The sequence below is a fragment of the Fusarium redolens genome (genome assembly GCF_020744475.1).
Source record: "Fusarium redolens strain MPI-CAGE-AT-0023 chromosome Unknown BKA55scaffold_14, whole genome shotgun sequence".
NCBI lineage: Eukaryota > Fungi > Ascomycota > Sordariomycetes > Hypocreales > Nectriaceae > Fusarium > Fusarium redolens.
In genome coordinates this window covers 1,010,777-1,031,756 of record NW_025763677.1, presented here as the reverse complement: position 1 = coordinate 1,031,756, position 20,980 = coordinate 1,010,777, and the positions used below count along the sequence as shown (strand labels likewise).

General features: G+C 47.4%; 10 protein-coding genes across 10 annotated transcripts; 5 read left to right on the top strand and 5 right to left on the bottom strand.

Moving 5' to 3' along the window:
* Window positions 1-383: 383 nt before the first annotated feature.
* BKA55DRAFT_650326 (Alpha/Beta hydrolase protein) lies at window positions 384-1,434 on the bottom strand (the record flags this gene model as incomplete). Its single annotated transcript, XM_046197295.1, has 5 exons — window positions 384-520; window positions 564-674; window positions 726-941; window positions 995-1,282; window positions 1,332-1,434. The coding sequence occupies 5 exons, from the start codon at window positions 1,432-1,434 to the stop codon at window positions 384-386; spliced, it is 855 nt and encodes a 284-aa protein (XP_046046056.1).
* Window positions 1,435-1,849: 415 nt separating this feature from the next.
* Window positions 1,850-3,527, top strand: BKA55DRAFT_518996 (major facilitator superfamily domain-containing protein; the record flags this gene model as incomplete). The annotated part of the gene is made up of 4 exons (XM_046188309.1): window positions 1,850-2,107; window positions 2,150-2,660; window positions 2,703-2,913; window positions 2,963-3,527. 4 exons carry the CDS (start codon window positions 1,850-1,852, stop codon window positions 3,525-3,527), a joined length of 1,545 nt encoding a protein of 514 aa, XP_046046055.1.
* A 454-nt stretch (window positions 3,528-3,981) lies between these two features.
* Window positions 3,982-5,862, bottom strand: BKA55DRAFT_706835 (uncharacterized protein; the record flags this gene model as incomplete). The annotated part of the gene is made up of 1 exon (XM_046200703.1): window positions 3,982-5,862. One exon carries the CDS (start codon window positions 5,860-5,862, stop codon window positions 3,982-3,984), a length of 1,881 nt encoding a protein of 626 aa, XP_046046054.1.
* Window positions 5,863-7,636: 1,774 nt separating this feature from the next.
* On the bottom strand, window positions 7,637-8,720 carry BKA55DRAFT_518976 (Formate/nitrite transporter-domain-containing protein; the record flags this gene model as incomplete). The annotated part of the gene is made up of 3 exons (XM_046188308.1): window positions 7,637-8,190; window positions 8,244-8,364; window positions 8,415-8,720. 3 exons carry the CDS (start codon window positions 8,718-8,720, stop codon window positions 7,637-7,639), a joined length of 981 nt encoding a protein of 326 aa, XP_046046053.1.
* A 16-nt stretch (window positions 8,721-8,736) lies between these two features.
* BKA55DRAFT_577231 (uncharacterized protein) lies at window positions 8,737-9,336 on the top strand. Its single transcript, XM_046193586.1, has one exon. It carries the CDS (start codon window positions 9,056-9,058, stop codon window positions 9,218-9,220), a length of 165 nt encoding a protein of 54 aa, XP_046046052.1. The 5' UTR covers window positions 8,737-9,055; the 3' UTR covers window positions 9,221-9,336.
* A 2,170-nt stretch (window positions 9,337-11,506) lies between these two features.
* Window positions 11,507-12,148, top strand: BKA55DRAFT_596844 (uncharacterized protein; the record flags this gene model as incomplete). Its single annotated transcript, XM_046195998.1, has 2 exons — window positions 11,507-11,880; window positions 11,929-12,148. 2 exons carry the CDS (start codon window positions 11,507-11,509, stop codon window positions 12,146-12,148), a joined length of 594 nt encoding a protein of 197 aa, XP_046046051.1.
* A 655-nt stretch (window positions 12,149-12,803) lies between these two features.
* BKA55DRAFT_577228 (histidine phosphatase superfamily) lies at window positions 12,804-13,973 on the top strand. Its single transcript, XM_046193585.1, has 5 exons — window positions 12,804-12,869; window positions 12,940-13,306; window positions 13,360-13,462; window positions 13,558-13,664; window positions 13,719-13,973. Exons 1-5 carry the CDS (start codon window positions 12,839-12,841, stop codon window positions 13,777-13,779), a joined length of 669 nt encoding a protein of 222 aa, XP_046046050.1. The 5' UTR covers window positions 12,804-12,838; the 3' UTR covers window positions 13,780-13,973.
* Window positions 13,960-15,655, bottom strand: BKA55DRAFT_577226 (uncharacterized protein). The gene has a single exon (XM_046193584.1). It carries the CDS (start codon window positions 15,560-15,562, stop codon window positions 14,015-14,017), a length of 1,548 nt encoding a protein of 515 aa, XP_046046049.1. The 5' UTR covers window positions 15,563-15,655; the 3' UTR covers window positions 13,960-14,014.
* Window positions 15,656-15,996: 341 nt separating this feature from the next.
* Window positions 15,997-17,829, bottom strand: BKA55DRAFT_678582 (major facilitator superfamily domain-containing protein). Its single transcript, XM_046198147.1, has 6 exons — window positions 17,602-17,829; window positions 17,447-17,532; window positions 17,307-17,391; window positions 17,002-17,257; window positions 16,690-16,948; window positions 15,997-16,640 (listed from the first exon to the last, which is right to left on the bottom strand). Exons 1-6 carry the CDS (start codon window positions 17,783-17,785, stop codon window positions 16,050-16,052), a joined length of 1,461 nt encoding a protein of 486 aa, XP_046046048.1. The 5' UTR covers window positions 17,786-17,829; the 3' UTR covers window positions 15,997-16,049.
* A 1,035-nt stretch (window positions 17,830-18,864) lies between these two features.
* BKA55DRAFT_621464 (thiamine pyrophosphate enzyme, N-terminal TPP binding domain-containing protein) lies at window positions 18,865-20,918 on the top strand. Its single transcript, XM_046196780.1, has 3 exons — window positions 18,865-19,026; window positions 19,076-19,441; window positions 19,491-20,918. Exons 1-3 carry the CDS (start codon window positions 18,962-18,964, stop codon window positions 20,872-20,874), a joined length of 1,815 nt encoding a protein of 604 aa, XP_046046047.1. The 5' UTR covers window positions 18,865-18,961; the 3' UTR covers window positions 20,875-20,918.
* The last annotated feature ends 62 nt before the right edge of the window (window positions 20,919-20,980 follow it).

Below are 20,980 nucleotides of genomic sequence, written 5' to 3'. Positions count from 1 at the left end.
TAGTCGAGCTCATTCTTGCAGAGGCCCATTATTTCCGCCATGTCGCAATTTGGATCTACGGGAACTATCGGTATGGCCCCGACTTGTACCCCCTAATCGAGGAATTTTCTTGGCGTCGCCCCGACTCCGAACTAGCTTTCCTTATCACACTCTCAGCGTCACTGAAGATATGGTTGATTCGCATGGTATCTTATCTAAGTAAAGACTACTGCTTGGTGCCAGAGTCAGCCTAATTTCTACTAACCAGCACACGGTAGTGGTTCCAATATAGTTGAGCTAAACCTGATCAGAAAGAAAGCATTTCTACGGCGGTGAATTTCTAATCAATGTCTAGGCCACCCAAGATGGTCGATCATCGTAGCTCCGTTCAGATTAGAACAATCCTATAATTCTAAAAACTCCCTAATCTTGGAAATGACCAAGTCTGTTTTCTCAATATGCACGCCATGGTTTGCACCGGGAACCACGAGCAATTCGGCATTGTTGATCCGATCAGCAATTAACCTCGAGTTATCTGGGCCTGTTAGTGTATGATCATCCAGTAAGCCAACTGATAGACCAACCTGGCGGACAAATCCAGTCTTGGTCGCCAACAATGACCAAAGTCTTCGCCTGAATACTACCCAGTTGGTCGACGTAATCAAAGTACTTTTCTTCCTCGGAGTAAAGATCGTCTGCATACTATCAATGCTATACTCCATGATACCTTGGTGCATGTGACTTACTGTGAGAGTCTGCGACATAAACCGTATCCCGGCAAGACTTGAGGCCGGCATTTGCATCGTATTCTTCTCGATACAAAGGCATCATAGCAAAATGTACCAGTCTGAAATCTTCGTCGTCATCATATGCGCCAAAGACCTTGTCTCGCAGCATCTCCTTCGAGAAGCTAGGTACTTTGCTGATTCTGGCTTCGAGGGTCTTGATGGCGCCCTCCTCATCTGTAGGGGTTGTAAGAATAAGAGGTTCGAACTAAATAGTCATGCAAACCTACGATGATGTGACGCTGCAGTCCCTCGTAGAATCAAGTACGAAATTTTTGATGGATAACTGATGGCATATTGCTGCGCGAGAAAGCCTCCAAAACTTCCACCGCAAATGATAACCTTGTCATCGGGTCCTAAGAAATGTTGTCGTACACCCTCGATATCATCGACGATCTGTTTAAACGTGTAAGGCTTTGTGCAGGAGCTTTGACCGTGCCCCCGAAAGTCAAAAGAGAGCACACGGATGCTATCATTGAGGTGGCTGTATACTTTGTAGTCGGACCTATGATCACCTACTATTGTCAGACGTAGTCTATAGTCTCGGTTCAAGTCATCGGAACTTACCCATTCCTCTTCCGCCATGAAGAGTAATCATGAGCGGCGCATCTTTGGGTCCACTCAGCTCGTAAGCGAGCTGGGCTCCATTTACTGTGATGAATTCAACCATCTTGCCCGCAGTGACGAGTTGTTCAAGTTCTCGAGCAAGGGCGAGGCAGAATAGCCAGCGGAAAAGCCTCCCTCGACGTCAGGATGGTGGAAGCGATCAAAAGACTACCGAGCTTGATCCGAGCCTGAGAAACCTGTCCGGTTCGGCGATGTGCACCTGGCGGAACATCCCCGACAAGGAACCAAGTTGCCTCTTTTGGTAATGATTGCGGTCTCAGTGCGCGAATAACAAATAGGTTCGCCGAAGCACGCAATTGACTACCTAATGGCAAATGGTATGGTAGATCAAACTTGACGTTACATAGATAAAGTATTGAAATATTGATGCTCCCACTGGGGTTGCATCGATATCAATTCTGTGTCCTCTTTCAGCATTCACGACTACTTCACCGCCGTCAGTCCTATCAATCTTCGCAATGGCTAGCCAGGCAGTTGGCGACAATGCCATCAATACAGCACCCCCAGTCGCTGCTGTTGATGCCAAGAGTCGTGCTTCCATCACTTCTGGTCCTGCAGCTGCAAGTTTGAAGAACGACGCTATTTCTACAGTGGCGAACAACAGAAGATGGTTCAGCTGGCATGAGCCTGGGACGTCACCAGAGGAAAAGAAGCTCATTTTTAAGCTTGATTGGTTTATGCTGAGTTTTGCATGTCTCATGTTTTTTATCAAGCAGGTAAATAACATGTCGCCAGCCAATGTCCTATGCTAATTGAAGCAGCTTGATCAAAACAATATTTCCAATGCTTATGTATCAGGAATGGCGGATGAGCTTGGCTTTGGCCCCGGAAACGAACTCTCCTGGATGAACACCTATTTCTCTATTGGAACAATCCTGGGTGGCCTTGTCTCCAACTTGATCATCACCGTCTTGCGTCCTCGAATTTGGCTCTCGAGCTGCCTCATAACCTGGTCCGTCTTCGTCCTGGCCCTGTTTAGGTGCAACCACGCCTACCAATTCTATGTGCTTCGGTTCTTCATCGGCGTATTTGAGTCTGCCGCTTGGCCTGGTGTCATGTACTGCTTGGGTTCCTGGTATCGCAAGAGTGAGCTGGCGCGTCGAAGTGGTCTTTTCGTCATGAGCGGTGTTATCGGCCAGATGTTCTCTGGGTATCTGCAAGCTGCTCTATTTACGGGCATGCATGGCAAGGGCGGCATGTCCGCTTGGCGATGGTTGTTCATTTTCGATTTCATCCTCGCTATCCCTGTTGCTGCCTATGGATTTGTGAGTTCTTTTTTGTTCACTTTATTAGATTTCTTTGCTGACAAAGTGGTTCAGATCACTTTCCCTGATACCCCACATACCATGAGAGCCTTCTATTTCAACGAATGGGAAAAAGAAAGGTCCCGCCAGCGTATAGAAGAGGAGGGACGCAAACCTGTAGGAAAGATGGACTGGAGTGTTATACGTCGAATCTTTGGCTCATGGCAGGTGTATGCGTTTACGGCAGCATACTCCTTCTGGACTTTGACATGCGGAAGGTAAGATGATTCTTGTCTTCTGTCATATTCGACCTCTAACGCAGAACAGCTACGTGATGCAATACTTCGGGATCTACTTGAAAAAGACCGGTTGGTATACAGTACCCGAGATCAACAACATCCCAACCTGTATCGGTGCTGTCAACTTTGTGGTTATGGTGTCAACAGGCTACATCGCTGATAAGCTCGGTGGGCGTGCTCTTGTCTGTGGAGTTGTAGGATGCTGGATGATTCTCAACTACTCCATCCTCACCGCGTGGGACGTTCCCCACAAGCTACGAATGGCGGCTTTCATCATGCACGGCTGCTACGGATGTTTTACACCTCTAATCGCTGGCTGGGCCAACGAGGCTTGTGGTGGCGACCAGCAGAAACGCGCTTTTGTACTGAGCTTCATGGTTTCTGTTGGCTCTGCGGTGGTTATTCCTTTCCAGCAGATCCAGATGGCATCTGGTGAGGCTCCTGAGTTTGCAAAGACACATGGATGGGGAAGTGCACTGGCATGGGTTGTGGCTCTGACGCTGTGGACTGGTGTCGGTCTACCCATGGTGCAGCGATGGAGGCAGAAGGAGGTTGTAGTGACCAATCGCGAGGATGAGGTGACTGAGGTCTAGTCTATGAGTCACTGGTTTCAGCACTGGTATCTTGATTTGTCGAAATGGGTCGCATGACAAGTTAAAAATCAGAGACATATTGGACAAGCACAGTGAATAGAATGACGCATCATATCCAATTACCAAATCTGTGTATGTCCCGAGACAGTCATATTAAGTAGTGTTCGGTAGGCTCGGCGATTTGTCCAGGACACAACGCGGGATAAACCTAAGCCAAAAACTATAGTCAGTCTTGCTGTATAGACACCGAGGCCTTGTGACGTTGTGTATCGTTTGCTACAAGGTCAGTCAATCCTGCAACAGTTACTGCTCTTAAAGCTGACAGTAAAAGAGAATAAGTCCATTCAGTCTATATTAATAGCCTAAAATTAGACAGAAAGGTTTCATCTCTTTCCTTGATACCCTTTATTGCTTATTTTAAAATTTTAAGACTTATTGTTACTATAATTCTATCCTAATATCGAAGTCCAGATAGAGAGTCTAACTCGACATCCATGGTGCGGGCCGACGGGGCATCGTCTGCAAACACAACTTTTCTACTACACAATTTATTCCCCTCAGCATCTTCGCTTTCGTTCCGATTTCTCAGAGCACTTGCCTGCCATGGCATCCTAGGAAGTTCATTATCCTGACGACTGAGACTGGCGGCATTGCAAAGCCCTCGAGCCCCAGGACTATGAACAATGTCTGTAAGATCCATCGTTAAAGGCGCAAGTGCTGTATCACGAACAGTTTTTGCCTTTGCCGTCATGCTCGCACCAAAAACAAGAATCGCAGAGAACTTAAGAGTGGTGTTCATCCCTAGCCAGATATAGAGCTTGAATCTGTCTACTGCGACAAAGACAACAGGCTCAGGAGATTTGAAAGATATAGGTCCGGTTTTGTTCCCTAGTCTTTTCATCAAGGCACTCCAAGTCGCGTGGTATCCCAGAGCCAGCATGCCTGTCACATAATCATCCAGATTCGGGCTGATCCAGGGTTGACTGAAGTTCTGCAGGACGGTGTACTTGAGTGTTTCGGACGTAAAGTCCAGAGCTAGACTAGAGAGCCAGTCCCCTTCAAGAGCCTCATCGTTTCGCTTTACCGAACAGGTGGCGTAGGATTGCGATGTAGTGTCAGAATAGACAACCTCAGAGTCTCGTGCTGGGTATATTCCTGCTGTTACCGCTACTTCCGCGAGCATGTAGCAGTCGTAGTAGACAATCTCCTTGTCTCCATTTATAATCTGAACCTGATGCTGGGCCACGGCAGGGAGCTTTCCGAACTGCTTTGTTGTTGTCCGGCATCTATCCCTTTCGCTGATAGCAGAACCGGGCGCCAGAGGACCCCCAAAAGGCTCGACCCCGGGGAGCTGGGCTGCAACCAGCTTCGTACCATTGAAGATAGTCGCGTTTGCTGGTGACTTACCCTGAGGGCTCCAGTTCTGATCCATGATGATAGATGTTGCGCCCACTAGTCTAATCCCAACAGGCTTTCCGACATCGGAGTACTCGGCGTTTCCAGCATATATCGACCGGTTGTTGCTTGATGCGTCGACCCATCGCACGTCAGCGACAAAGTAAGGGAGCGGAAGGTTGACTCGACTACCAGTTGGCATATATTTACTTGCGTTGAAGTATCTTCGTAGATGAATAAGCTCTGGCTTGAAAGCGTAGCCAGGCTCATTCGCTGTCATTGCCGCGGCACTTATAACCGCTGTTGCCCGCGTGTCATCGTATAGAATGGCTGGACAATCAGTATAAGGCCCAAGTGTTCCAATTAGCGCTGGTGTCTCTTTATCGAGTAGCGTGATACCAGGTATCCATGAGAGTGAAGAAGATGCGAGTGGCGCTGCAAAGCCATGAGGCCACATCAATATGATGGCAGCTGTTGCCCAAAGAGACCAACGCAGCGATATCTCTGCCCTTCCAGCTGGGATGATTGGGACTCGCAAACTCAGTAGACGCTTCAGCTCTACAAGAGTCACACCGCGCTTCTCGAGGAGGATAAAGATGATTCTCCAGGCAAGCAGTGCAGACCCAGTCCCAGCAACAAGTCTGAGTGTCACGAGTGCTAAAGAAAGAAGACCTGTGACCTGTGCCTGGTATAGTCGGGAATGGAAGGTGAAAAGAGTTGAGCCGGATCCAATCTTGAACTGTCGACCGTCTATCTGTATGACCAGCACCATGATAGCAACGGCTAACCCGATGTGGATGAAGAACAGATACCATGCTTTGCATGCATTCCACAAACCGTTGTCATCTGAGCGGATGAGGCATTGCCTAGAATAAGAGGGCTGTTCCCTTTGACCAACGATGTTATAGACGGCAACAGAATTACTCGTAGTGGGCGCCATAAATGCCGTTGCTGATAGTCAGGATGAAGTTGCATATGCAGTGAAGGTAAAAGAGACTGAGGAATATGTAAGCGATTGTGCTGAAGCTTATAGATAAAACATCAGGATGGGGTTACATTGAATAATAAAAGATGAGGTCAATACTGTCAATTCAGGTGAGATGATAATTGTTTTTAAAAACAGTCTATTCTTAAAATATTGTAAAATAACAGCTAGGTTAGCAATACATTGACATTTGATACAATCAAGTAGAGCCGCATTTAACAAGAGGGGTATAGACATCACGAATCAATCGGACTTTTAGCTAGTCGTTAATGTTCACGCGAGTTGAAAGCCCGATTGGTCTTCCTCACCTCCCTTACTTGAACGATAAGCCAGTAAAAAGAGTTGAGGCTGAAAACTGCAGCAGGCTGTGTGTAAACGGTGCACATAAGTAAGACCAAACGTATAAGCCCGCATGAGCTGAAAATCCTGACAATGCATCACTGCTTCGAGTACCGGACCTTCACCGCTTATGACATTTTTAAATGAGCACCTCACATGGTGAAGAGCGTATCATGTTTAAGTCAGTTATCATTCTAGAAACGTGCAATTAGAAGGACGAGCCTTGAGAAACAAAGTTTGCGATTACAGTGGAACGCAGAGATTAAAGACGCAAGATACGCGTGCAACACAGTAGAATGTTTAGTCACATGCGATACGATAATACAGGCAAACAATGCTCAGAAGGGCTGCAATACGAAGCCAAGGCAGATCGACATTGTAGGACGCGCCCAGGTGAGGCATTCTCAAGAACATCGCATTGCTAATTGGTCAAGTTTCTGAATCACAGTCCAATTGCCTTGCACTTGCATGCCGGTCACATTGGAACTCTCTGCGACCACTCTACATATATACAAGTCTTTTGCTCTGGCAGTGAATATTCGAGACATTTCCTCCTGTTACTTTTGCAACTTGTAGACATGTAATATTAATAAATGAATTCCTCCCTTAATACTTGAAATAACTATCACTAGTCAGCCTGAATAATACCGTTGTATATGGATACATTCTACCGAGTACTGTATATAAGATCCGAGAAGATAAATCAGGTCTGGAATAACCTACAGCTCCTCCACCAAGAGGCCCTTGCCGTCTTAATGCCAAATTCTTAGGTAATCATTCTAGAACATCAAAATTGGTAAGGGGAAGACTTAGCGGGGGACTCCGTGGAGATGTCTCAACTGGTGTGGAGAAATATGGTCTCCCCGCGGAGATGCAAAACTCTGTCCCTGACATTGTCGCCCACGCCATGACATGACAGCTCGTTCTGATCTGATGTAAAACCATCCGATTCTACTTGTAGAAGACTTTGAGAGCTGCTGATTTGAATTGACTCATCGGGCCGTTATCAAGTTGAGGCGCTGGCTGAAATGTACGCCAGCATGGCTTCACCTCTCACCGAGACATACCATGCGGTATTATCGGGCGAAGCAATATCGTTAAGGTCACCGGTCATGTCCGCCGGTTACGAGGTTCTGGCGATGAGGTCTGGGAATAATGGGAGATGGACTGTCGTGATATCCGTAGCTAGTATCTGAACCCGCCACTCCCGCGCCTAGAGCCTTCAGACCCATGCAGGACAAGACTTAGGAATCCCCATTAAGTTTAGTCACTTAGAAAGAGGCTCATGGCAGAATTAAATGGTTCAATGGTCTAAATTCATGTCTAATAAAGTACTCTAGTTCTATCGAATCATAACAGTTTTCGTATCTATCATTCCACCTTGGATGTCCTACTTCGCGAAAACGCTGGCTGGCACCGACACGGGCGCTGACTCGACCCTGCTCTCCTCGTCGGTGACGGCGCTCTTGTTTCTGTTGGCAAGGAAATGTATGTGCATGTGAGAGTCTACATGGGGGCCCTGGTACACAGCACCATCAATCTTGACAGGGTCCTCGTCAAACAAGTACATGTACCAGTAGTACACACCAACAAACATGCCACCGCCAATGATGTTGCCAATCGTAGCTGGGATCATTCCCTTCCAGATGTACAGTCCAACGGTAAGATCGGGTGTCTTGAGCCAGATGGCGAGAGACATATAGAACATGTTGGCGACAACGTGCTCAAGGCCGAGGACAACGAAGGCGAAGATGGGCCACCACATGCCGATGACTTTGGAGGCGAGATCCTTGGCTTGGATACCGAGGAAGACAGCAAGACATACGAGCCAGTTGCAGCCGATGCCCTTGAGGAAGATTTGGTGAACTTGGGGCGAGATTTGTTTCTTGCTGGCGAAAGAAATGACGACTTCTTTGTAGGGTGATGCATCAAAGACACCGCCATCTGGAGAAAAATGTTAATTGCAACATAAACAATGAGTGGGTTCAGTGACTTACATCCCATAATGATGGACATGACAAATAGCGATCCTGCAAGATTGCCGAAAAAGCAAAGGAACCAATGCAGCAGCATCTTTCGGATCGGAAGCCGACCTTGAAGGACAGCAGTCAAAGTGAACTAAAACACTATCAGCCACAATGCAACAATAAAGCATCAAGCTAGCTTACCATAGTGGTTGCAGTGAATAAGTCCGCGCCCGTTAGCACAACAAGTACTAGGCCAAGCGGGAAAACACCAGCGCCAAAAAGCTTGACCAGGCCGGGCGCGTTCTCAGAGTACCAGGGTGCTGTCATGGCACATAGCGAGACGCCACAGCCAAAGCCAAGGAGACATCCCGCGGAGACAGCAGAGAGGAACACCTTGTCAGGACGCATGTTACCTCTCTTGACGCCAGAGCGGGAAACAAGCTCGATTGTTTCTTGGGGCGTGTAAGCCGCCAGGTTGGAGATGCTAACCACAAGAGGGTTGCTCATGATGAATTGATGTAACGTAAAGATGTTGTTGTAGTATACAATTGAAGAATTGACTTGAATAGTTGATAGAAGATTGAGGCACCGCGAGGCTTTTATTTAGACTTGATAAACACTATGCATGCTTATCGCAGACTCAAGTCCGTCGTAGACCCTGCTTTATCATGCCAAGTTCAAGCCAAGTCAGGAGAGTTATGGATTCTTATCAGCATGAGATCATAGACTATCGGACTGATGGTGAGATTGTTTTCGCTGTCGTCTAGAAATCCCAAGCCCTAGCAAAGAAAAAGCTCATTACTAGGCCCGGCGATCTCGGCCAGTCTCTCCACCATCAGAGCATGTTGGGAATAGAAAATCCTGCTGTTTCAGGGCCATTGACTTCTCGGCAGTGGGTGCTAAGACTACAGCGGTATAGCATAGCCAATTCTTGGCTATCCGGTCCTATCACGCTGTTGTTTAGCAGGCTTGCATCCACTGTTTGCTTCTCCTCGTCGGTGGCCTGACTTGCATGGTATGGAGGATAGTTTATTAGCCGCATAGCCCCCTGTAGTGTACCGAAATTAACCACCGATGCGCTGGAATGGGGCAGAGCCGCAGGACCCCCCACTGCTCTATTTAGAACTTAATCTTTAGGTACCGTACCGGCGGGCTCCGGTCATTGGGTCGAGATTTCTCACCTGGAAGGAAAAGGGCAGAAATGATGGAACGATTTATATTCACCTTGGGCTGGCCGACCTTCACCGCCCCAGCAGGGATGGTTCTGGGTCAAGGTCAATTCAGCACGACCTATTACAGCATTTCAATTACCGAATCTCGCGGCGATAATTATTGTCCCAACCAAACCTTTCGCCTTTGCACGCTAAAATCCTGTCCATCAGTCCAGGGTGTATCTGCACCTTTCATGACATACTAAGAGTTCCGTTTAATCTAGACAATTGAACCTGTCGAATCAATTAGTCGCGCATCCCACGCCGCACATGCCTATAAAATGTTGAAATGACGCACCTGCGGCCGCATATAATGTTGAGGGTTTGATGCTTGCGGCCAAAGTCGCTTTGTAGTTACTGTGATTTTGCGGGCCGCGAACGCCGCATGTCAGATCATTGTAAATATCGGAACAAAATATGGGGTTCAGTGGCCGTTGGAACCTGCGGGTTGAGTATCTCCGAAAATGGTGGAGGTACAGGGTAACGTTGTTATCTTGCATGATCTCTGGGGTCTTTGTGATATTTGACAAAGAATTATTACATCACTGGATAATAATGCAATGATCTGATTTATATAGTAATGAGATAAAACCCTAAAGAGTTGAGAACAGATCACGTCGCTGTATTTATACAAAGCCTACCTCGTATGCATTCCATGTATCGCGGTTCAACTTGGATTATCTCTCATAACAGTAAAACAAATATCTTGGGCTATTTCACGGAATCCTAGCGAGGTCGCAAACAATACATGTCAAGTATTTCGCCATAGCGGACTAATCTTTTTTTTTTTTAGTTAAGTCTGCTCCATATTACATATAGTAATCTTCCTCTCTTCAGGCAGACAGCATCACTCCCAAACAACATGAAAGATCTGGATGACGTCATATAGAGAAAGCAATACTGGACATACACCTCGGAGAGCTTCCATAAGAAAGTAGCTTGTCAATACATTAGTAGTAACTCACATATCTGCTTGAGATATAACATAACTAAGCGCCCGTTGAGGCAAAGTATTTCAGGTAGAGCAGGGGTAAACGTCACATCTACCGTAATTGCAGATCGCTTTCTACCACAAGCCACATATTTGGTGCCGAATGAAATGTGCCGGATTCGATGGTGGATAAGAAATGGGTTAAGATTATTACTAAGTATAACTCTCCGGTTCAACGTTCGCGGCCACTCGGGTAATAAGGCTGAGTGTAATTGGATGACTTTCACAGCTGAACCTCTTCCCTCATCTGCGAGCCAACCGTTTGCCGCCCAACTTCAAAATACGTAACACCAATGTATGCAGATACTCAGCCGCACCGAAAGCTGAACAATAGAAAAGTACGTAAGTTAGGTCAATGTAAAAGACGCGCAATTCTCTTTTCTTGCGCGGTTATAGTTCATCTGTCAATGGATGTAAATGCCGTGGCTGCAGTTGAATCCCATTCTCAGTTGAGGCGACGAGACCCCCAAATTCCAATAGGTCAGTTTCTTAGCCCTAGATGATCGGCGACCTCCTCGTCGCTTGGTTTGGTGAACCTGAGACGCTTGGCGTGGGAGAGCGTCAGTAGGAAGAAAGCGTATAGAGGCTAGAAGAATAAGAGCCAAACTGAAGACTTGAGAGTTCACATGCGGTTTAGAAGGGTGAAAAAGCCAGAATAAGAATACATTGTCACTCAAACAGTAAGTAAATAATACAAACTAGCTCAATAGACACTAAAGGAGTTTGATTCAGATGGTGTCTTATGGGGGATAGCGTTGCACAGGTGCTCACATCTGCCAACTACAACATTCGTGATGCATACTCTCATGATGTGATAAATGGAATCAGCCTCGCGGCTTGCCAAGCCGACCATTACTGAAATGGATGCGTCTTTGACGGTCAGGAATAGCATTGCCAATGATGGCTGCATATTGAGATACATGTCACTCCCGTTGTCAACGGTGAGAAGTGTTTATCTAAGTACTTAAGACCGTCAGGACGCTGTCTTCAAATCCCATTCACAATCCATTCCACTTTCTAACCTACCATCATTCAGCCCTTTTGAAAACTATTCTCATCCGATGGAAGCCTACTACCCTTCCCAACACACCATGTCACTCCAGTTCCCCCTCATCCAGCCCCCAATCTGCCCTCTATGCCCTAACACTCCCATCCGCGCCAGAGTCGATCTTGGAAAACGGGGCCCAACCGCTGGTCGCCCCTACTACTACTGTCAAGCCGACCACAAACGCCAGTTTGTCACTTGGGACGACATGCTGGGCATCTCCTCCACCAACCCCCGATGTCGATGCGGTTATTATAGTCGAAGGAATGAAGGCAATGGACCTGTACCAAGTGCATGGTACAACTGCGCTTCACGACGCTGCTATTTCAGTCAGAACATTGACACGGATGAGGTACTTGAGTCTCCCCACTCCAGCCCTTTGAGCTGGAAGGGTAGTACCGCTTCCTCCACAATCGCCGGGTACGTATCAATTAGCAACTACTGGTTTCTTGATCTAACACGGTGAAGTCCAACCTACAGTGGACATGGTAGGAAGATGACTTCTAGAGAGGAGAACGACAGCGAGCTGCTCGACAAGATGAATGCTATGACTGTCAAGATTGAGAGGCTGGAGACTACCATTGCCTCTCGGCCTTCAACCACCGCAAGGCCTCTCGACGACAACTGTTATGTGCATGGGAATGGACGCCGGTCGCTTTTCAGCCGTCGCCGCTGCATCTGTATCTAGACTGAGCCTTTCGTTTCCTTGAGTTAATACTGCATTTCCTTTGTCTTTTTGTTTCCCTTGTTATTCTCGCTGAATATTTATTGAAGCGTCACATTCCTTTTATAGCTCGTTTATCAGCACTGAGGACTTATCTGAATGATTATTAATCGCGAATTATGGATCCTTATTACATGTCAAATCATTAAAACAGCCGTCGAGTCTATATTGCCTTGTGAAGCGAAGGAAGTAGATAAACTTGGTGATGCTTAACTTGCCTAAATCATTTGCAGTAGACTTAAATAACAGGTTACACTTGCATTCCTATATTTTAACTCCTTTAATCTGATAGATAAAGGTCTAGGATTATATCAAGATGCATCAGTTGCAGGTCTTAATCCAGGGAATAAGATGGAAAATAGTAATAACCCTGTGTGGTTATCAGAAAGCAATGATCCGACTGCACCCGTACAGCAAGGCCCTCGGAGCGCTGCTGATTCACCGGCGGTAGCCCAGAACAACTGCTCAGTAGTTGAGCAGACGGGAGGGAGCGAATCTAACACCTCCAGTCGTGCGTCTTCTTTTCCGTTACCATCACTCTAGATTTTGCCACCTGCTACCGCCCACATGCTACACTCAACCCCTCATAAATTCCTCAGCTTTGTAACCATTTATATCCTGTATTCCAAGTTTTACTACTAAAATAAGGCCACAATGGCCCCTACAGTATTTCTCGTAAGGCACGGTAAGTTGGATATTAAATGCTTGGCACTACTCATTCTCGTTTCTAATAATTGAGTCTGTCCTGGAAATAGGACAAACAGAATGGTCGAAGCTTGGAAAGTACACAGGAAAAACAGAGATAGAGCTCACAGATACTGGAAGAAAGGAGGCACTTGCTCTCGGAGATAGCTTCGTGGGCCCTACCAAGCTCATCGATCCATCACACCTCGTGCACATCTTTGTGAGCCCAAGGATCCGAGCAAGAGAAACCTTTGAGCTCGTCACTGAAAATTACCCAGAGGCAAGGAAAAGAGCTACCTTTGAGGAGGATTTCAGAGAGTGGGACCATGGTAACTATGAGGGAATGACGACACAACAAATCAGGGACTCGAGAGCGGAGAAGGGACTTGATACATCGTCGGAATGGTCAATTTGGGCAGGCGGATGTGAGGGTGGAGAGTATGATTACATCTTCTTCTGTTTATACATTGCTAACTCCGGCCCTTTTTCAGATCAGTAGAAGACATAACCAGACGCGTCCATGGCGTGATTGCCTCTATCCGAGACATTCAAAAGGAATACATGGGTAATGGAAAGGACGGGAATGTTATGGTTGTACGTTTTCGCTACTCTGAGGCGAACCTCGTGTCTCAAAGAGTCTCCCTGTTCTTTTATATAGCAGGAAAGCTAACCAAAACAACAAAAACCAGGTTGGACATGGTACTTTCCTTCGATGTCTTTGGAAGGTCTGGGCCTATCTCTCGGTCGATTCCCCTATCAATATACAATTTGACACTGGGTCAGTTGCGACTCTGAGGTATGTAGTAACATCTCTTACAAATTCAGTCGTTTAACTACTTACGATTCAAAGCTATAAAGACAATGATATCAACAGTCGAACGGTTGCCATCGGTCTTAAGATGCAGTCTTGAGGGTTGTCACATACACAGTAATTGTCTCTAATTTCACCCAGGCAGGCGTTGGTTTTCACTAAATGATGCGGCGTGGAGTGCACTGGAATGGGCCGCACTATGGAATGGACAGGATAGCCGAAGTTTGGGAAGTTAATAGGTCTGGGTAGTCAGCAGAATACAAAGTTGAGCGACTAATGCCTTTATTCTTTGACCATGGGTTGTAATTCCTAGATTTACGCGAACCTCTGTCACACTAGCTTTCCTCGTCATACATAGGATTAAGAACGTCTACCAGTCTCCCTTTGCCCTCCAGGACCTCCATGGTCTGCCCCTCTACAAATGGATTTTGTCCCTGATGATAAAGGAAGTCCTCTACAGCCCGACTAACGTCTGTAACAACGCCATCTCTCGTATCATCCCTGTCAACGACAAATACAATGATCTTTGGCTGATTGGCTGCCGGTCTCTCTCTCAATCCCAAGTTATTGCGCATATCTTGTAATAAACTCCTGTAACTCCCCTCGCGCGGAAGAAAGCTGAGAAAACTCAACTCAACCGACTCGAGTGTCGATGGGAGCGCAGAGATGAAGCTCATAACATCTCTCTGTTTCACGAAAGAGCGAGAAAGGGCAAAGTGACGTAGACTTGACCACTCGTTGACTGGGAATATGCTCCACAGAGGCATCCCATCCTGTTCGTCTTCCACAAATTCGTGCCATCTCCTGCTCATAAGCGGAATGCTAGTATAGAAACGAAGGTGTTGCAAATTCTTTGCTTTGCTTAGAGCCTTGAAAAGAAGTTTTGAACGAAAGGAACGCCAGTTTTCCCTGGCCTCACTACCGCAGGCAAGTGCGAGTTCAAAGCGTTTCAGTGGAGGATGACTCAGGATGGTGACCAGATCTCGACATTCATCACTGACTGGGTTGTCAAAGAGACGACAGCTAATTCCTGTCCAAAGTTGACGGTTTTCTACAACAAGCTCCGAAAATCTAGACATCGGGTTCTGCCGAATATGTTGAGCGATCTGTTTCGTGACGACACAAAATCCACGCCACTCTCGTCTCGATCTGTCATCCCACGGCATGAGAGGGTAATCCTCAAACGAATGTGTCACAGGCCAACCACGTGCCAGGGGGAGTATTAAGCCCTCTTGAAGAGACCTTACGGTAGGTGTCGGATACAATGGTCTTCCAAGGATTCCTTGAGCAGCAGGACTCAGAGTGACTCTTTTCAGATTTGGAAAACGTGAAAGGCCATATCTCAGCGCGTCGGCGTCCCGGTTCGAGGCAATGACTTTTTTTTGCTCGCGGTACATCTTGTCATAGACCGCATATGATTCAATTGGCGTGCAACGAGTCTTGAAAGCTTCTTTGACATGGGGTACATACTGATACTCCTGCTCTGAATCAAGGTCATAGATGGTCCAACTATAAACCATACGGAACCAATCCGGTACTCCTGTGACGTCGCCGATGTCTCCCTCATCTCCCTCTATGTACACATCATGCGGCGTGCCATAAGAGCTATCAAAGCGAGAATCATCGTAAATGATCTCGGTGACTTTGAATCGGAAGATGTCATGATCTGCAATTGAGGTGAAGACTTCAATGTCATGCGGGTTTGTGGAAAGAAATATGCGGTTGAGGCGAGGAAGGGAAACGGTCCCCAGATACGAGCATGTCAGGCGGAGGTTCTTGATATCGGCGTTCGGCAGGGTGTAGATGACTTGGTTCAGAAGCTCGAGGGGAAGGCGACCGAGAAGGCCAAGAGTTTCGCGGTTCTGATCAGCTGACTCAGTCATCTCGTATTCAGAGTAAGCCTCAGTCAAATTGAGTCTGATTCTCCTCTGGTTAATGATGTGAGGTTTAGACTGGAGAGGGGGATTACGAAGCCTGAAACGCTCCAATGAGCGGCGGCGCTGAAATATCCAATTAGAGACGATTATCGGTCACTATGTAATCCTCCACCTGCTGATCGTTCATGTTCGTCCGTGCTCAAGGCACAAGCTACTTCCTGCTTGGACAAGAATAATACTTCTCAGCTTGGGAAATCGTCCCTTAATGTGGAACCTGGATTGCTTGAAGTGATGTACTTGGCTCATAACGCGACGCGGGTGACGATCAAGGTCAGCCAAGTCACATGCTTATCATGCCCATCTTAGTCGCTCGAGGATGAAGTATGCCTAGGCCAAAATATTGGTTCTAGATAACCTTTGGTCTTCGAGAAAGAAGGCGCCTTCATGTTGATTATAGATGTGACCGATTTATTTGTTCGGGCCAATATTTGATCTAAGTAACATATCTCCAGTGAGGATGGTCATCGCCCAAGTTATCAGCATCTGCACCCTGAAGTCTATGATCCCTCTCCCCACGATCCCTCTTCTTATTCTCCCTAATAGCAAGGAAGTAAAACGCCGTGCATGAAATACCACAAATCCACACCATACCAAGACTAACTCCTAAGCCAGTCCAGTACTCAGGCGCCTCTCGCGTAAGATATACATTAGAAGCGACAATACCACCAAGATTACCAAACCCAACTTGCGCAGCTGATGCAATCGAGCGCTTGTAGTGTCCGCCCATGGTGTTAGATAGCCATCCGAGGACGACGGGCTGTGTGATGTATCCGCCTGTGACGAGTAGGAAAAGAGCAAAGTATCGTGCGGCGGTGGGGACTTGGTGTTGGAGGAGAAGGAGGATGTAGCCAATACTTGTCATGACGACGCCGAACATGGTGAAGCCGTATCGATGGCGGAGACGGTCGGCGAGATATGCGGCTGATAGACAGCCAACTGTCGCGACAACATAAACTGGGATAGTGAGCACTTGCGCTCGCTCGGCGGCGTAGCCCATCTCCCGGAGAATCGTGGGAATAAAGAACTAAAAGAGTTAGTTTGACTTTTTCAGCCCGAGGGCATTGCAAACTTACCGAGCCAGCGTAACCGTTGTTGACGATGCCAAAGTAGGCCAATGTACCGAGATATATCTTCCAATCAGTCAAGATCCTCTTCCACGCCGCTTTGTTGAGATGGTCCATCTTAGCATCACCAGAGTCATCGGCTAGACGAGCGATAAGTCTAGATCGTTCGTCGTCGTTGAGGAACTTTGCAGTCTCAGGCCAGTCAGGGATCCACCATTTGGCAATGACACCGATGACTACCGTAAGAATTCCTTCGAGGATGAAGATCCTGAGCAACAAAGAATTAGTGGTTGACTTCTTGATTTTGAGGCTGCGACATACCATCGCCATGCTTCAAGGCCACCGACATCATGCATCTTAGCAATGGCAAAGGCTAGAAGACCAGAAAAAGCGCCTGCCAAAATGGCAGCGCTGAAGAATAGAGACATGCGCCATTGGACTTCGTAGCGTCTGTAGTACATGCTGATAAGGTAGATGCAGCCTGGGACAATTCCCGCTTCAAAGAAGCCGAGGAGCACGCGACATGCTATCAGGCCCTGGACGTTATTGACGAGGCCCATGCCGACAGTCGAGATGCCTATCACTGTCAGTCATCCGTTAGACACGGGGAAGGTATTATGGCGCACCCCAAAGAACAGTTATCCCAGCGAGCCAAAGGGAAGGCGATATCCTTTTGATCATGATATTTGACGGGACTTCAAAGATGATGTACTGCACAGTTCGAGTCAGCGAGTTGAGTATGCTTGTGTCGGATTGGTCGACGTACGGGGATGAAGAAGACGAAGAGTGCCATGTTGTAATCGCTGCCGGTCAGTTTGAGATCCTCCGTCATTCCTTGGATCTTTGCGTTGCCTGAATGTCAAGGTTCTCTCGTCAGCTCAACCTTCTTTCAGCAAATGCTTTCGCGTAATAGGAACATACCGATATTGGTTCTATCCATAAAGGAAAGGAAGAAGATGACCATCAGCGGAGGAATCAAACGAAGATCGCACTTCCGCAAAAGCTTCTTGGTAGCCTCAGATTCCTCAGGTGTCTGCTCCACAGTAGACTCAGCGCCCTTGAGTGAAGCATGGTCGAAAGTAGCCTTCTCGTTGAGGTCAGCCATGATGAAAGAGAAAGCTGGGAGAAGTGTAGCAAGTGGTGTTGAGCTGTAGGATCAGAGTGAACAGGGCGGTGCAGGCCACCTTCTTATGGAATTGAGCGACCTGCCTGTCGACTCGACAACTCTTACATCCTGAGCTTTGGTATTGGATGAAAGGACCTTGATCGACACACTGAAGTGGTATAGCCGGGTGCGGGGTGTGGAGGCGGGCGGACTGGGATGCTCCCCGCGTGATGGAAGAGGAATTCCGGGGTAACAAGGTCATCAGAGGATCATGAAATGGTTGCATGGCAATAGCGTCATGCAGCAGATCCGAGGAAGAGAGATAACGGCATGTCTGTCTTGGCTCGTAATTCCAAATACTACATTATAGACCGTGTTGAAAATTCCGGGCCATTCCCGAACGCTCTCATGGGGAAGATGAGAAGACGGGGACTACTGTTAAGGTTAACCGGGGGGACCAGACGGCTAGACGACGGGACAAATGCCCGTGTGGCTAAATCCACGACTACGAGTTTGTATTGGTCATGGTTGTCTGATTGGAGCCGAGGATGCATACTGTTTGTGCTTTGACGAATACTACCCAGCTAGTCCATGTCCAAGAGGATGTCCAAGGATGCGTATCTCAAATCAAGGAGTCTAACTGGCATAAGCATGCACCGGTTACGAAAATCCCTGTCCTTTATCGTCTAGTCCCTTGTGGGGTGCACGGCAACGCAAGCAATGCTTTGCCTTTTGAGGTCAGGCACAAACCGGAAATTCGGATTGCTTCCAGATACAATTTCTGTTGAATCATTCGGAAATCTCGGAAAGAGGAACATGACTCAGAATATGTACATGAAAGAATAGCCGAACCAGAGTGGTGATAAATCAATGTTACAATACCTTTTGCACAATTCGGTGACAATCTAAATGATGCATGCTATGTACATATTGTCATCTATTGATACATATTTCCTGGTCCATGCTCATGGTGATAAATCGGGGTCTGTTGTGATGCCGTAAGTGGGGGTCACGCTTCTACTGCCGATGTCAGTTGCCAGAGCCGATCCCCCGCTCGGGTATTAACCGTGAATGGGGAACTCCTCTCCGGATGGATCCCGTGTGATAAACCATTAAACGTAAAGACCTCATCAAATTGCTCTCCATTTACCATCAACCACCTTTATACTTGGAACAATGAAATTAGAAGCTCAAGCGACAGAATCAGATCGTACGGATCCTGCATCAACAAAGCCCAGCATGTATGTCAACCACGACAATGATCCTTACCAGTAGGCTAACATGATGCAGGTACACAACATCTTTCGCCTTCTTCGAGGCCCTAGTCGAAGCAGGCGTCAAGAACTGCTTCGTAAATCTTGGCTCCGACCATCCTAGCATTCTTGAAGCTATGGTCAGAGGCCAGAGAGAAATGCCAGATAAATTTCCAAGAATTATCACATGTCCGAATGAAATGGTTGCATTATCCATGGCAGATGGTTATGCGAGGTTGAGTGGAGAGGCGCAGTGTGTTATTGTGCATGTTGATGTTGGCACTTCTGCTCTTGCGGCTGCTATACATAACGCTGCTATGGGAAGGGCGCCGGTTTTGATCTTTGCTGGATTGTCGCCTTATTCTATTGAGGGGGAACTTCTCGGTTCAAGAACTGAGTTTATGTAAGCCCACCTACTACTCCAAAGCTCAGAACCTGACTAACAATTATAGCCATTGGATTCAAGACGTACCTGATCAGAAGCAAATTGTCTCTCAATACTGCCGTTACGTAGGAGAGATCAAGACTGGAAAGAACGTCAAACAAATGGTCCGCCGCGCTCTTCAACTCGCCACAAGTCACCCCCAAGGCCCTTCATATCTCATGGGCGCCCGCGAAGTAATGGAGGAAACCATCGAACCATACACCGTAAATTCCGCCTTCTGGAAACCTGTTGCACCCGCAGCCCTACCGCAAGAAGCTGTGCAAGAAATTGCAGAAGCTTTAGTCAACGCTTCTGACCCCTTGGTCATCGTCGGCTTCACCGGTCGGAACCACGCTGCGGTTGAACCTCTCGTGACGCTGGCGAATACTATCAAGGGTCTGAGAGTTCTCGATACGGGATGCTCGGATATGTGCTTCCCTGCTGATCATCCTGGTTGGTTGGGTATGAAGTACGGCGTTGACTCGGCGATTCAGAATGCTGATGTTTTTCTCATTCTTGATTGCGATGTTCCGTGGATTAATAAGCTCTGCAAACCGAAGAGCAACGCGCGGATCTTTCATCTTGATGTCGATCCTTTGAAGGAGTCTATGTTGGTGTTTTACATCGATGCCGAACAGCGATATCGTGTTGATGCGGAAACGTCACTACGACAAATTACGGAACATCTTCGTGCGTCGTTATCTCAGAAGCTTGCCACCGCTGAGTTTGATCGTCGGGGACAAGCTCTTCAACAGTCTTATACAGAGCGTATCCAGGCTCTTGATGAGAAAGCCAAGCCTCTTGACTCAGGCAAGCTCACAACCGATTTCGTCTGCTCAACTTTACGCGCCAAGTTACCAGAGGATACAATCTGGGCCGTTGAGGCTATTACAAACATGATCGCAGTCGCGGATCAAATCCGAGCTACTATCCCAGGACAATGGATTCACTGTGGAGGCGGCGGTCTCGGTTGGAGTGGCGGAGGCGCACTGGGTATCAAACTAGCCGCCGACGCAGCAGATGCTCTCATCCCCGGTAAACGCAAAAGATATGTTGTTCAGATCGTTGGCGACGGATCATACATGTTCTCCGTACCTTCAAGTGTATACTGGATCTCCGCCCGCTACGGCATTCCTGTTCTGACCATCGTGTTGAACAACCTTGGCTGGAATGCGCCGAAGAGATCTATGTTGTTGGTTCATCCTGATGGACCTGCTTCAAAGGCGACTAATGAGGAGTTGAATATTTCTTTTGCGCCAAGTCCGGATTATGCGGGTATTGCGAAGGCTGCTAGCAATGGGTTGATCTTTGGTGCGAGGGTGGCAGATACTTCGGAGTTTCAGACTGCGCTGAGTGGGGCTATTGAGAGTCTGGATAGAGGTGTCTCAGCTGTCTTGGACGTTGCGATTTAAAACATAAATAGAAAACACGAATTCAATATGATTGGCACATCTTTCTCTTAATAAAAGATGGGTAGACCAGCTGTTCGGTAAATACCTTTGCTACTCTGCAACAATG